Source organism: Rhipicephalus microplus, chromosome 7, assembly GCF_043290135.1.
Source record: "Rhipicephalus microplus isolate Deutch F79 chromosome 7, USDA_Rmic, whole genome shotgun sequence".
NCBI classification, from domain to species: Eukaryota; Metazoa; Arthropoda; class Arachnida; order Ixodida; family Ixodidae; genus Rhipicephalus; species Rhipicephalus microplus.
This window is the reverse complement of record NC_134706.1, coordinates 25,285,058-25,297,906: the sequence shown is the minus strand read 5'-3', so window position 1 is coordinate 25,297,906 and position 12,849 is coordinate 25,285,058. Positions and strand designations below refer to the sequence as shown.

Sequence of the window (12,849 nt, the reverse complement as noted above, 5' to 3'; positions counted from 1 at the left end):
TTCAGCAAGCGTAAATTTTGTGGTTACCCACGCAGTTGTTTAGTAAATTTGAATAAACGCCGGCGACGCACCAAGGTGTCGAACGCTGAACCGGCAAGCTTTGCATTGTCAAACCGCTTAGCCTTTTTGGCGTCTCCCTCCAGCCGAATCACTCGCGAGGTGACTACAGGTATGTGCTCCAATAGACATGAATATTACTTGTGATGCAATCGTACAGAGCTGCAGGTGCAAACTGTGTCGTGGAAATGTTGAGCTGATCGGAATCGCTTCATAGAGCCTTTGCCGTCTATCGACCTTGAAACCCGCAAGACTCTAGGGCCTTGCGGATTTCAACATGGGATGCCGTTCTTTCGTTCAGTTTTGGCAGTATCGCACATGCCAGAATTGGAAAACAATAAGGGTTGAATCTATTGCAGATACGCTCGATCTACTGAAAGGAGTTCACCACAATTGACAATGCACTGGAGATTGGAGCTGCACAACAACTCACAAAAGAAACAAGCCAAGCGAGATGACAAGCCCGATAGCGAGAGAACGTTCGGCAACAATTACCAAGCTCGTAGCTACTAAATAAAATAGCCATGCGATGTTTGTTGCAATAGATATTCGCTTTTCAGCTGTCTTCTACTACTTTGAGCTCAATAATCTAAAAACCATGCTTTTCACTATCTCATTACTATCATTATTTCCAGCTTGTTCTGAAATAAATGTAGAAAAAAAATGGTGCACATGTTATGCAGATAGTATCCCTTTTACTTGCCAAAACAATGGTTCCTCAACATGGTCAACAATGAACGGATCGTATAGGGCTAATCCTGCACTCTCGATTTTATCTCGTTAAACACTTAATTGGGAAGAATGCAATGATATAAGAGTGTGTATCCCAACACAGCAATGATGACAAACATGGGGTGTACTTAAAGGCATATTTTATTATCTTTATGTACATTAAGAAAAACGGGAAGGGACAAACATCTGGAAAACATTGCAACAACAAAACAACTTTGCCAACTGATGTTTTTCAAACATCAGTTTAAAGAAATTATCAAAAAAGAAACCAACAAAAACAACATTCACGTAGCTTCCCAAGCTGTTGCAGCTGTTCGTTGTCAAAAAAAAAATCTAATATAACTATGTATATATGTATATTTATATATTTAACTCGTACCTTCAATACTGTTTTCCGTAACAAATAACATACTTTGTTCTCTTGTAGCTGTCCATTCCTTGCTTGGAAAAATTGTTTTTTTTTTTACAAAAGGATGAAGAACAATGCATGCGTCTGTCGCGGTACATTCGTGAGGGATACAGTTTCGCATTCGCTTGTACCACAAACGCTTGGTCCCAAAACTTTCCTGCTGTCTCCGAAAGCTTGCTCGGAAAGCAGTCGTCTTTGCCGTGCGAGAACCACGAGATGCACGCGGCGGAACCACACCGCGCAGAGCACTTTTTTTTTTTTTTTGCCACAACGCGAAACGATTCTAGCCACTCCACAGTTATGTGGACAAGTCGCTGGTCTCACATGAATCACGGAATGAGAGAGGTAAAATTAGAAGTGGTGATAGAAAGCCTCTGCCTCTTAAAAGTTCTGTACTTTCCATAAACTCTCACCCTCAAACTATATACTAGAAAAGCAATAGAATGGGAAAGCTTCAGACAGACATGGCCATAGCTGGCCTAATGTTGAAAACAGGGCAAGGAATGTGAACATAGCGGGAATGGTATTTTTTGTAGTGTTACTTTCATTTGCACCTGCCGCATTTATTCTTTTTTTTTTTCATCAATGCCCTAGACGCTTTTTATGCCAAGACACTCGCCAACGTATTTGATTGTACTTAGTTGGATTTTCACTCAGCCACACACAAACATTCACAGTTTTGATAGATCTTTGATGTACTTATTGTACAATGTGAGAAGCACTAGCAAGCAAGGAACGATTATGACACAACCGCGGTCTTTCGACGACCGCGGTTGTGTCAACAGTCGGTAAATATATAGTTCATTGGTTTTACATAGGAATGCTACGTCAACTAAAACTGGGGACTCTCTTCACACATCAGGTTTTCAAACTTCATCACAGAATGCACCTAGAAGACTTAAACATGCTTTGTATAGTTTATATAAACCTATCTGTGCTTTATTCATTAGATTAAAGATTAATTTATGCGCACGTAAATCAGTACGTATCTCGCGTCATCCAATGCTCCGGAGCATTGCCACTGGGTGCGAAATAAATTTTCTGGACAGAATTGACATCGTTCGCTACGCGAGTGCAGATGCGGCGTTTCGTGTGGAGTATCTGCCACACAATTGTAACACTCGCATAAACCTAACTTTTGGCTGTATGGTGATATCACATTTCCACAAAAAAATTCATATTATGAAATGTTCGCTCTGTTATAGTATTTAGCAGGTGCCACAGTACCGCCGCATCCTTCAGTTTCTCCAAAGCATTGAACTCAACGAAGCGATTCACAGCTTGTTCTCGAATGCAGCAGTTCGAACGAATCAGACAGTGATTGCAGTTCAGAATTTCTTTTTGTACATACACATTTCCATAATTGAAACACGCAGAGCCTAGTGAGTTAGCCAAAGAAACATAATAGAAAATTACGCAATTTCAAATGATTGTCAAGACGCGTCAGTTACGCTGGGGGATGAAACTGCATAATTTCAGACTAAGTGAGACTCGTTTCAAAAGAAGGTTACCTAGAATAAAACCCATTCAGTCTTATGTGACATGTGTTAAGGGTCAAATGATAAGTATTGCTTGCAAAACACTTTCTTTGGGTAGCAGTCGAGGCATTTATCCAACAGTATTTCATGTTTATTTTTTTTACTCACACATAATGAAGTCATATTGCTCTTGCAAAAAAACACATTTTTAAGTGGTATAGAAGAAACTAAATTATTGCCTTACCGAAAATTTCTATCACAGACAACTTCCTCTTTCTGTCACCTGCTGCTGCAGATGGAAATTTTCAAAACGCGAGATAAAAAACTTGGAAACAGTGAGTTAGTGGTTGTACTACAGTAATTTTAGAAGTTGTACCAGTATTGCATAACAAATATAACGATTTATACGTATAACAAGGACACTTGCATGCCAAGAATGCAACAAAATTAGCCAGATCGTCACTCAGACTTGAGTCACAAACAAAATATTTCTAAAAATAAGCTTGTCTGTGCCCGTCATTTTGTTTGTCGGAAGCTTCTGTTAGACTGTGCAAACAGGTGCCCAAATCAACAAACCATTTGCCGAAACGGCAAAAATTTTCACAGCCTTACACCACACACTTGAAACTATCTCGTAGACTAAACATAAGTATGGCATGCAGATTTTGCTTCGTGGAGGCGAAGAAATTGCAGGGCTGATCCTTTGCTGAATTGAGTGTGAGCCTTTAGTCAGACCTTTAAGCTTGAAAAAAGGAAACTGTTGCTTTATACAAACTAGAGTCTGAACCACTTATAGGAGACACTGATGTAAGAGACATATGGGTATAAAAGACACTAGTGCGCCTGCATTGAAATGGGGGCTGATAAGAAAATGCATACTTGATACCCTGCTTATGAGAGACACCTCATGTAAAGAAACAAGGATTGCTCCTTTGTGCATGTCTCTTATAAAGGAGTTCAACTGTATAAGTAGTACAGCTAGCACTCAGAATATAACTTCAAATGACACATCGTGACACGAAGCATCATGAGAATTACCTAGGCAGAATCGCTGACTTGACTTCTCTGGTGCTGCTACGAATCCTACTTTGTGAGTCAGATCAGTTACGGTCGAAGAACGAGGCTGCCGTGTTCTGACAGCGTACGAGTGACGAGCACAACTGATGTGGGCGAAAAGTTCGGCACCTCTGTACGACGTTACCACAAAAGTAAGTGGCATAGCGAGCCTTCCTTGTGAGAAAGCAGCCTGCAGTTGCAATAGTCACACGGCACGCTACAACCGTACTCGCCACGGGAACTCTGGTCCCTATTTAATTTAGAGCGGGAGGCACACAGAAACATTTCAACATTGGTCCACGGTTGCCATTTATCATTGGTCCAATCAGCAATATTACACCATTGGCGTTAACACTGGAGTCCTTCGCTGCGGTGATAGCGCAGGTTTTAGCGTCACAGAAATGCAGGCTCGCTCGAACATGCCTGCATTTCTGGATGCACAGAGTGTCTGGAAAGCATTTCAAAGTGCATGGAATGAGCCTTCCGTTTCTGACAGGTTGGAACTGTAAATATAAAGTACACTGATTCTATGCACATTTATGCGAGTGAAAAATGAGAAACCTGTTTTCTGGACTGGTTCTACGCTCATTTATGCGAGTGCAAAATGAGAAACCTGTTTTCTGGGCTATGTGGAAATTTAATTAGCCTTTCCCGACAAGGGAATTGAAATCACTTCATCAACACTTGGCAAGAGGTGGAGGGCCTTGAAGCACTGGCTATCAGTTAAAGGCAATTGTAGCGATGTATTAGGGTTTGTGTTTGTCCGCAGAAATTACACAGAGACATTTAACAACACTGGTTGAATGCTCTGGAAAGGTGTCGCAAAACTTGTCATTCTCTCGTCGGAACTTCCCCGTTTGACAATGGGTCAGCCCACTCTGGTTGTTTCACGCATGCATGCAGATAAACGAAAAAAAGAGACAGTAATAATAGATTTCAAAAGCTACCACAAAATGCATCCGAGTCGAGCGGCGTATTTACATGAGCAATCATTATATAAGGAGCGAGCAACTCTCTCTTCAGCCGATGCTGCAGGATCACGCTCGATCACATCCTTTGCATAGCACACAGCAATGGCAATAGATAGCCCATCTACAATTAGGCCAGACGCTGTGTGTCTTTGTTTGTCGTTCACCATACTCGTGGCGAAATCAGGTTATGCCTGACTGCTGTGTGCTTATGTTTATAAGGACTTCCCACTGTGCTAGAGCGATGTTTGTCCTTGTGCCACGCAGAATGGTGCCGTTTTCGGGTGAGCCCGCTTACAAGCACTGCACCTTGTCAACACTCTACCTGCGCGGTTAGTGGCCTTGAATAAATAGGTTCCTCAAGTTTGCCACGTCTTTTGTATTGCATCGACCGTCGTAACAGAATGTAACCGCAGCTGCTGTATGTTCTCTTTGGGCCCTCTGCCTCAGTTTGTCTGCACGATTAAGTAGAGAAGATAACGAATGGTCGTAACTCAATTTAAAAAATGTAAACAACTAACTACAATTAGCTTACACAACTTATCTAAAACAAGCCTACTGGTCCGCGGTTGTTGCAGCGTCACCGCAGAAAGTTCACTGGGATATCGTGGTCACATGCAACACAGCGCCAGATGGTGTTATCAGCCACACACGATGACAGGGCAAAGACGCATGCCCGCTGTTGGAACGAAGCCCGTGGGATGCATTTCCGATGCTTTCCACTGGAAACCGCTCCTTTCGTGCTGAATGACACTTTGGCTGTGGCACTTACGTCACAACGTCTTTGCGACAGTGTGTCCATCACGACATTTCCATCACATCTCCGTCACTGCAAGTCACATCATTGCGGCATGGGTGACAACACGCCGTACGCACGGTGTGCCCTTTTCACCGGGACAATACTTGACCCAAAAGTTTGGTCTCGCGACGTTTCGCTGACAGTGGGCGTGCCCCAATAGGCTTTCACCGATAAAAGAAAGTGTCCTTTCTAACTTCTAAACAAATGCACTTTTTCCGTAGCCCTGATTCAACGTCACGTTGCTTCACACAAAGTAAACAGGGAAGCGGGGCGTGTCTGTTGTGGAGCGAACGACGGAGTCTGGTTCAGTCCTCGCCAAGTCATTGAAGAGCACAAATTAAAAAAAATATGGAAACTATACTTGAAAAGAACAGTCAGTATAGGTTACAAACTCGCGTCGGACTCTGTACTTCGAAGAAAACCACCATGGCTGCTGTCAGTCAGAGCCCGTCGGCGACATCACGCCAGCGAGCGGTTTCGCATAAGCTTGTCAAGGCACTTTTGGTGGAACACTACGTTCACTTCATTTGGCTGCGAGGGCCAGTGCCGGTGCAGAACCGTCGCAGCTGTCCTACTCAACTGACGAATCAGAGGCGATCACCAACAACGTGCGCACCTTGTCGCATCACGTCTTGCCAAACGATGCAGTCCTCAGAGTCGTTCATCAGTCGTAAGACTCCCGTGCGGAGCCTAAAGATGGTATATCTAAAATAGAACAAAGAAAGAAAAGCGAGTGCCATCATGAAAGCAAATCACATTGGGCAACTCACAAATACCTTGCAAGCTACGATTATGTTCCCACCTTATTTAATTACCTATGTTATATCTGCTTACATGTCAACATGACGTATCTCTTTTTCTTTCTTTATAAGTGATTTCACTGTAATAGTGTCTGTACTGCTATGAATCCCTCTAACGAGGGCAGTGGGCTCGTCAAGCTGTCTACAGCAATCGTCTGTTGTTCCTCTGTTCTTTTGAGTAGATGAAATAATGATTCATTTATTGAAAAGTATGCATTCGGCATGTAAACTTGAAATGTGTAACAGCGCCTCTTATTACAAGAATGAACCAAAAGCGTTTCAAGGGCCACATTTTTGAGACCTACTGGAATGTAAAATAGCCAACAACAGACTCTGTGCAGAAAATACTAGCGAAGCTTCCTGGAACCCTTTCCTAGGACGATAACATTTCACACCTTGCCAAAGCTCCCTGGCCTCAGCATTATAACGACTCCTGCGTGAAAAATGTTAGCGCAGTTTCGCCCATACTGTTTGCTCGAGCTGTCGCGCTGCCCGCAGCTCACCAAAGCTCCTTGGGCAGTTGCAAAGGTATGAGGTGCCCGGCGGTGTTGAGGAACTTCTCTGGCGTCACCCTCTTGAAAGCGGGATGCTGCTGCTGCTGTTGCTGCTGCTGTTGTTGCTGTTGCTGTGTCAGACCGGACTGGTTACGGTCGTCGATGGTCATCGCCTGTAGAGGCGTGCTCAGAGTGACCATCCGCGGCGCGCTGCGCAGCATCCGCTGGTACTCGTAGAAGTCTCGCGCGCTGCACAGAGGGGTCTCAACCTGAAAACGAACAAATAGTATGCCCTGTTGCAACCTAAAAAAAATGAAATATGCCCTCAAGACCCTGGCACGCGTGCCCATCATCTGTGGTATATGGTCACGCTAGCCGGTTTCTACTTGACCCATTAGTCCTTTTTCTCAGCTAAGGGAGAGAACGAGTACTTACATCCAAACCTCTATATAACAAAACCAGGTATAACGAATTATTGCTTATAACAAAGTGTGTAAAGAGTACCTTCGTCGTATATACAGTGTTAAGAATATATGTTTAGAGTGAAGTTTTGGATCTACAGAAGTATTCTCGTGGCACATGTGACTGTTATAGTGAGGTTTGAGCGTACTTACAGGGTGGTAGAGAGCTCCGCTTGAGCGATAGTTTGTTCTGGCCTGCTACTCTGATAATCTAAATCTTATGCTTAGCAAGAATTCAAGTTGTTACTACCCAGAACATTTCGCTCAGGTGAGTGATGTTGGAACCCCCGACAAAATTTACGAGGGTGTTCTGTTCCCCCAACACAAACATCTGTCTGTATGAGAAAGTCGGCTATCTTTGCTCGTCATTTACAGCCTTCACAGTACGACATTGTTACCGCCTAGTGACTTGCGGTGATTTCACTGGTTCTGTGGTAGGAACGCTTTGTAAGCTTTCGCGAGTGAGAAGCAACACCCTCTGTGTTTGACATGTTGCACAGATGCGACCTCGTGAACTCTTGGTTTTAACCGACCCGAAGTCATACACGTGGAGACCACATCTTGAACTCTCTAGAACAGCTTGAAGTCACGACAATGAGCAAATGCTATTGGGTGGAGCAAACATGTGAATTCTTTGCAAGAGGCACCCACATGGCTGGGGGCAGAGGTGATGCTTAAAAATTTATTTATTTACTTACAAACACTGCTGTGTCGATAGGTGAGACATAGCAGGAGTGGATATATGAGTTAGTAAATTAAACAGCAATCGTACAATGCATGCTAAATGTATTGCAATATGGGCCTCTACTTTTGCGTCGTTCTTAACTGTGTAGATCAAAGTTGTCCTCACTTCTTCTTCTTCTTATTATTATTATTTTGCTTTCCCTATGATGAGTGGGTACAGAAAAGGGTCATTTTTTTTTTTTGTGCACGTCTCATTGGCAGTTATCAAATTGAAAGAAAATGTAGGAGCATTGCAAGATAGAAAACACACTCAAGCTCTTCCAATATCTGTGTACGGCCAGTGGTAAATGGTGTATCTAAGTAGCTCGCAGTTCTTACGTCAGCGCACACATGGCGCGTGATTGAGTTGTACTATAACACCCCATGCTGCGGAGCAAGGAGTCAGTGGTTCTGATCCTCGGTCGGGTGCTTCAGAATTTTTTTCTTCTGATTTATTTTTCTTTGTGCCATTTTATATACATGTGCATGCATATACGCATCCGGGACATGACAGCGACGACAATATTCTTTAAAAGTGACCATATAATTGTTATCGTAATAAAAATAAGTAAAAAGTTAAGAGTCGTTTTAACTGACCTAACAATGTAAAGCTACAGTGAAGTAGGGGGAAGCCTCAACAATTCAAAGTGATGTAAATCTAAGTGAAGATGGGCATGGTTCATCTCTGAAGGAACCTTCTCTCTGCTCAACTGTCTGATTTCGTCTAACCTCCAACTCACGTTCCCCTTTCACTCACCTCTTCTACACTGTGCTATATAATCTCCTTCCTCCTTTACCTCCTCAAGCTCACTTACTTTCTATGCCATTATGCTGTAGTATATGTGTCTATCCTATGAAATACCCTCTATGCTCCTCCCACCCTTAGATCACTCCTCATCACCTCTTGCTAAACTATGTTATGCATGGCTTTACTATTCTTTACTCTCCCTTCTCCGTCTTTGCTTCCACCTCACCTTCAACTCTCTTTCACACATGCTTACTGTGCTATACTATATGCCCATGCAATGGTTCACTTTCTTCTCTACCTTTCACCATCCTTTGCTACATCGTTGATTTTCTTTCATTCTCTTTCCTCCTCCTGAACCTCTATTGCCAAGCTTCAGACGTAACCTTTCCCGTTCGGGCTTCGCTCCAACATCTCCGCTGTAGAAAGAAATGAATCGCCACCCACCTCGTAGGTGTTATTGAACTTGCTGTAGTCCACGAGGTACTCCGATGAGTCCTTCTGAAAGCGCACAAGCTGCTCGAAGCGGTGGCCCCACAGGAGCTCAGATGGCAGGTAGGATGACCTTGCCTGGATGGACTGGCCCGTCGACTCGATGGTGCCCTCGAGGATGACCACAATCTCAAACTTCTCGCGCAGCACGTCTTCGGCCGACATGTTGTAGAACGGGCTCGTTTCGTTGATCTCGTGCACGATGGTGGCAGGCCAGATGAAGAGGATGCTGTCCGTGCCCGCATCAAAGCGCACGTCCAGCTGCGTGTGGTAGTAGGGGATCACCTCGCCCTCTGCGGTCACCTGCGGATGAAATATACATGTGTTGCGATGCGTGTGGACATTGTGTTCACGTGTGAACAGGTTCGTGTGTACACGCACGTGAGAGAGAAGCGCTCTCCCTTTATGCACACACTTGAAGATATTGTGCGCATGAACGAACTGATGAGCAGAACGTATTTGAAACGCAGCAGCGCTGTATGCTTATGCTATTGAATACTATATCCTGTGCATATGGTTTCTTCCCTGTAACAATACATATGCAACATAAATGAAAGGAAAGTGAATCAAGGGTTCAAGTTTTGTCGTTGTAAGGCACAACACAATAAAACCAGCAAGGGAAGTAGACGCAATATTATTTGCAGTATTTAGCTGCAGTTAAACTATAGCCTGGTGATTATGACATAAAGATAAAGAATTTAAGGTGAAAGACAGCTTGCCATCAGTAGGAACCAAGACTACAACAGTGGTAATACGCGTGTGTGTATGTGTGCATGCACACGCATGTTGTAAGACAGGGCCCAGTGCCAAGCGTCTAGCCCGAAAAAAATCTGGGATGAAGACTGAGATAGCGAATGGTATCCATAGTATTTATTTATTTATTTATTAGAATACCCTCAGGGCCCGTAGGGCATTACAGAGGGGGTGGGTACAACATTTTATAACACACAAGAAAAAAAGACAAAAAAAAAGAAACAAGTGTCAGATGCGCAAATCACGAAGGCAACATAAATCAACTAAAAATGTATAAGTAAGAATTCAAGCGCATACAAGACAAAGATAGATAATGGAAACTGCGTATAGTTACAAACATTGCTGAGAAATTGCAGTCTTGAATAACAAAGGGTCTGTTATTGTTACAACGGAAGAGGGAAGGTGGTTCCAATCAACGGCTGTTTTCGGTAAGAAGGCTGCTGAAAAGAATTTGGTGCGGCAAAACGGAATGGCAACCTTATGCTGATGATCAATGCGCGATGAGTGGTGTGACGGTTGTGAAATGAGGTCTCGCTTCATTGATGGATTGTGAAAAAATATCTTATGAAAAAAATGCAGTCGCACCAGTTTCCTCCGGACAGTTAAATTGGGCAGGTCAAGGTTAGATTTCATTTCTGATATGCTAGCAGTACGGGAATAATTAGAACAAATGAACCAAGCTGAGCGGTTCTGAACAGATTTTAATGCGTTGATTAAATTTTGCTGCACGGGATCCCATATAGCGGACGCGTACTCAAGCTTTGGGCGAATTAGTGATCAATATAGTAGAACTTTGAGGGACAGCGGAGCGCGAGAAAAGTTGCGGCGTAAGTATCCTAGCGTTCGGTTAGCGTTATTACAGATGTAGGTAACATGCGTGTGCCAAGATAGATTGTTGGTAATGTAAACGCCGAGGTACTTATATGAAGAGACATGCTGGAGGGGAACTGCGTTAATTCTGTAGGTACAGGAGGGAGAAATAGATCGCCGGGTTATTGACATGCATTTAGATTTTTTAGAGTTGAGAGTCATAAGCCATTTATTGCACCAGGTTGAGACAGTGTTAAGGTCTGACTGTAGAAATTGGTTATCTGATTCATTGTTTATTTCGCGGTAAATTACACAATCGTCTGCAAATAGCCTTATAGTGGAGTTAATGCTGTCGAGGAGATCATTAATATATATAAGGAAAAGTAAAGGGCCTAATACGGAACCTTGGGGTACGCCGGATGTTACTTTAGAAAGAGGTGAGTTATAGTCATTAGTTGTTACAAACTGAGTGCGATTAGTCAGAAAGCATTCAATCCATTTAAGAATGTTCGGGTCAATGTTTAAGGCACTAATTTTCAGGAGGAGGAATTGGTGAGGTACTTTATCGAAAGCTTTTTGAAAGTCAAGAAAAATGCAATGCACAAGTGAGCCGCGATCTAAAGCCGATGCTATGTCATTAGTAAAATAAAGAAGTTGGGTTTCACATGAGTAACTTTTTCGGAATCCGTGCTGGTAGGGAGTAAAAAAAGAGTTTGATTCTAGGAATGAGACAAGGTTGGAGTAAATTATATGTTCTAACATTTTACAAGGAACACTGGTTAGGGAAATTGGTCTGTAATTGAGAGGAGACTGTGTGTTACCAGATTTGTGCAGAGGGACCACCTTCCCCACCTTCCAGTCAAGCGGCAAAGTGGAGGTCTGAATAGATTGCGAAAAGATTAGGGACAAGTAAATTGATGAATACAATGCAGTGTTTTTTAGAAACTTTGAGTTGATTTCATCTACGCCACAAGAAGAGAATAACTTAAGCTTGTGAATTAAATTTTGCACTCCAACAGCATCAACGGTAACAGGATACATGGGTGAAAAAGCACGACTAGGCATTTGACGCAACGCAGAAGCAGAACAACTTGAAAAAGAAGTAACAAAAAAATCATTTAATGCAATGCAACACTCTTCACAGCGAACTGGCTGCCCGTCTGAGTTCGTAAGCGCATCAATGCAACAGTCAATTGCCTATCATGATATTGAAGAGTGCATCAAAATATTGAAAAACTGAACCCGTTCCAAGCTGTGAAAATCGTCAGACAGCGAAGCGGCAAGTGTGCGGGTGTGTGCCATGGGCAGGCGAAACCTGTCGTAAATCCGCCGGCCAGGCTTGAAAATCATGCTCACATCGGATTGGTCGGAGTAATATCACGTGCTTTGTGGCCTTGGGCAATATATTTTCAGCAAACGCGTCCAGTAATGCATTGACATGCATAACCAGATTTGAGGCAGCCCGCTTGCGAGAAATGTGCACCCACTTTCCTGCGGATGATCTGCGCCGAGATGGAGGTGCCGATGATGTGCGACTTGCGCATGTCGCCCACCCGAAACAGCAGGCAGAGCTTGCCGTCACGCAAGCACACCACGGCATTGCGGGAAAAGAGCAGCGTCTGTGAACGCTTCTTGGGACGCGACAGCTTGGCGAACACGATGCCCGCCATGAAGCACTGGATCATGACGCCTGTGATGGACTGCATGCACAGGATGAACACGGCCTCCGGGCACTCCGGTGTGATGGCGCGGCTGCCATAACCGATGGTGTGCTGCACATAGTGGGAAGTGCAGATCAGAGATGGAGACTCGTACAGTTGAAAGTTTTAGAATAGGGCACTTTGCGTTAGCATTTGTCGCCACTGTGCTTGCATCTTGCACAATTGCTTCTTTGTACTCTCGTTAAATGACAGAAACAGCAGCTTGCGTACGTGACGTATGCAATCTTGAAGTACCCTATTCTAACTCTGCCTCTTATTGAACAGATTAAGTTGAGCGTCTGCAACAGCTTTGCGAACGCAGTCTGTCATAGGAAGTGGTGGCAGGCCGCGTCCGCAGAGCTGCTGCGGACG

The 12,849-nt window shown here is 43.7% G+C and overlaps 1 protein-coding gene across 5 annotated transcripts in view; it reads right to left on the bottom strand.

Moving 5' to 3' along the window:
• Nucleotides 1-912: 912 nt before the first annotated feature.
• The window catches only part of LOC119180421 (ATP-sensitive inward rectifier potassium channel 12), a 137,939-nt gene continuing 126,002 nt past the window's right edge, over nt 913-12,849 (bottom strand). For all 5 annotated transcript variants that reach the window (XM_075868843.1, XM_037431615.2, XM_075868842.1 and 2 more), the window contains 4 exons: nt 12,265-12,549; nt 9,170-9,517; nt 6,803-7,062; nt 913-6,204 (listed from right to left, as the gene is read on the bottom strand). In XM_075868843.1, the coding sequence (XP_075724958.1) occupies nt 6,204; nt 6,803-7,062; nt 9,170-9,517; nt 12,265-12,549 (894 nt within the window). In that variant the 3' untranslated portion in view covers nt 913-6,203. The remainder of the gene's footprint in view (nt 6,205-6,802; nt 7,063-9,169; nt 9,518-12,264; nt 12,550-12,849) is intronic.